Genomic DNA, 2,767 nt, shown 5'->3' with positions numbered 1-2,767 from the left:
CTTTCTAATTTCAGAGAACCTCTAATCCACTATTATAAAAGTATATGCTCTATTTTAAGATGTATATAATGTAGCTATAATTACTTCAACAGAATAAGAGAGAGTATCAGTCAATACATACTGTAAGTCAGGCAAGTTATTTATTTTTTCAGCAGTTGAAATATACAGCTGTTCGTGTTTGTTGGTATTTCACATAAATCATTACATTTATTTGCTTCTTACAAACTGCTATGAAGTGCTACTTCTCTTTCCAGCTAAATAAATTACAAACTGTAGACATCACAAACATTTTTAAGAAATATTAATTACATGCTAATAGGATACAAGAATGAGAGAGAGGGGAGACAGAAAGAGGTGCTCACTCTTAAAGGTTTAAAGCAAATTCTGCTGAGAAAGAGGATCTGAAGGCTTGGAAATCTGTGCTGCATGTTGTGTACACAGTAACATCCATTTGGTTTAATATTTGCCAGGGAAATCACAAAGCCCTCTCAGGCTACAGCAGCATATAATCTCCTTGAATGTTTTCCTGAGCTCCTGACTCCGGAATGCATAGATTAGTGGATCAATGATGGAATTGCACATGATGAGGATCAGGTAGAAGTTAAAGTGGGACATGAAGCATACACAGTAAGGGTTGTAGGGGCAGGAGATGTAGAAAATCAGGTGCAGGAAAAATGGAGCCCAGCACACAACAAAAACTCCAATCAGGATGGTGAGAGTGATGGCCCCTTTCATGTTGGCCCCTTGGCGAATAGGACCAGTCCCTGGAAGAACAGCAATCTTTTTTATATGCATCCGAGCCATCATAAACATGTGGACATAGAGGGATGCCATGAGAATGAGCATAGTGAAGAACATGCTAATAAGGCAGATGATGACAACGCTGCTGTCAGAGTAAATGATGAACAAAATGCCTGAGACTGTGCAAGCAGCCCAGATGCATGTGATGATAACACCTACACGTTTCACTGTCATGATATTATGGTACTGGAGGGCATAAAAGATAGTAAAGTACCTGTCCACTGCTATTGAGAGAAGACTGCAAATTGATGCAAGCAGGGAACTGCAAATCACTGAGTCAATGACATTGTCAATGTTTATGGTAAAGCTCTGTGCATCTGTGTCTGTGTTGTTTAGCAGCGTGATGACAATGGTTTCTGATCCATTAGATACACTCACTAGCATGTCAGCCACTGCCAAGCTACAGATGAAGAAGTACATGGGTGAATGGAGGTTCTTGTTCTTGGCTATCGCCACAATGACCAAGACGTTCTCCAGCAAGCTGATGATGCCCAGAGTCACAAACACTTCAGGGGATACAAAGAGTTGCTCGTAGCAGCCTCCCGAGGAGTGGCCCTTTGCATTTGGCTCGCTGGCACCTCCGTGCGGTCTGTAGCTGTGGTTCCAAAAATGGAGAGGCTGGAGTGTCCCACGATGCTGGGTGAAATTCATCTTATGGAGTTCCGCTTTCAACTTCCCGCTTTTAAAACTCCTGTTCCTTTTGCATTCCTCTGAAAACCTTCTTTGGCTTTTCAACTTGGGAAAAAAAGAAAAATAAGCTAGGACCAAGGCAGATAGCAGTTCAGAACACTTTGACTACTCTGACAAAATCAGGTTTCAGACTCAGAAATATTGGTTTACACTCTCACAGATGCAGTTTCTGATCATCTTCACATTTACCTTGGTGATTTATGTCACAGAGTCCCAACAGTCTTTATGTTTGCATCAGATTCTCCCCTGTGGTCAGCTCCTGTTTAGTTCACTGGTATGCTGCAAGGCTTTTTTGTTCCTGTCCATTAAAGAGAGGTGAGCATAAAATGCCCAAGTGACTGCTGCAGAGCAGGAACTGATTCCAAACTGCAAGCACCACTCTCGCTCTCAGACAGCGCATGCCGGCTGCCTGTTTTACGGTGTGTGGAAGAGACAAATATTCAGGGCACTCTCCGCCTCTGCTTTGCCTTCCAGCCAATGGGACTCAGGAGCTGCAGAAAGTGGAGGGGCTGCTGATTTCGAGCCTCTCTGAAACATCACACGGCACAGTAGCTTCAGATGCAGCACAAGCTACAAGTAGCTACAGAAATGCAGACAGGCTACCGGAGATTTGTTTCCCTTCTTTAACTTCTCAGAATAATATTTAAATAGTTTTTTAATTAGCAAACTTACAGAACTGTACTAGCAATCTTACAGAATTCTGGCAGCTGAACTGACAGCTTTTTATTTTTCACTACATGATCACAGACTGTGATTTACTACGACTTATTCTTTCTGTGGCACAAAGTTGCTCTGCCTTGCATATGTGACAAAATAAGAACAGGGAAAGGAAGCAAGAGAATACATATTTCCTCTTGGTTCTCTCTCCCAGGTCTCCTTTGCCTTGCTAACTTTTCTATCCCTTAACTGTCCACTTGCAAGACGTGTTACAAGATTGCATTATATTCTCTAAGCTTCTTAAAATTTTTAAGAAATGGAGACAATCTAAGGACTAAAACCAACATGACCCAAAATCACAAATGTCTTAATACACTGTCCTAAAGCAGTTTGTTCCAGGTAATATTCCTCTTCATAATCTTATTTTTGGGAAAGAAAAGATGATGAAATTGATTGCAGAAGCCCTGTAACCATCAGGAATTAAGATACTGAGTAGAAAAACAAAAATCAATATTTAGAGTAGATGAAGGAAAGCAACAGAAGACAAAGTTGCAACCTGTAAGAAATGGAGGTCATACAACAGTAATGACACAAAGGCATTAATAAATTTCCTAGAGGT

At 41.0% G+C, this 2,767-nt stretch overlaps 1 protein-coding gene across 1 annotated transcript; it reads right to left on the bottom strand.

Moving 5' to 3' along the window:
* Positions 1 to 222: 222 nt before the first annotated feature.
* On the bottom strand, positions 223 to 1,864 carry MC4R (melanocortin 4 receptor). The gene is made up of 2 exons (XM_017809361.1): positions 1,681 to 1,864; positions 223 to 1,536 (listed from the first exon to the last, which is right to left on the bottom strand). Exon 2 carries the CDS (start codon positions 1,450 to 1,452, stop codon positions 457 to 459), a length of 996 nt encoding a protein of 331 aa, XP_017664850.1. The 5' UTR covers positions 1,453 to 1,536; positions 1,681 to 1,864; the 3' UTR covers positions 223 to 456.
* Between the last annotated feature and the right edge of the window lie 903 nt (positions 1,865 to 2,767).

Source organism: Lepidothrix coronata, unplaced genomic scaffold (genome assembly GCF_001604755.1).
Source record: "Lepidothrix coronata isolate B3197 unplaced genomic scaffold, Lepidothrix_coronata-1.0 Scaffold26, whole genome shotgun sequence".
In the NCBI taxonomy this organism is placed as follows: domain Eukaryota; kingdom Metazoa; phylum Chordata; class Aves; order Passeriformes; family Pipridae; genus Lepidothrix; species Lepidothrix coronata.
This window is presented reverse-complemented; position numbering and strand designations above follow the sequence as displayed.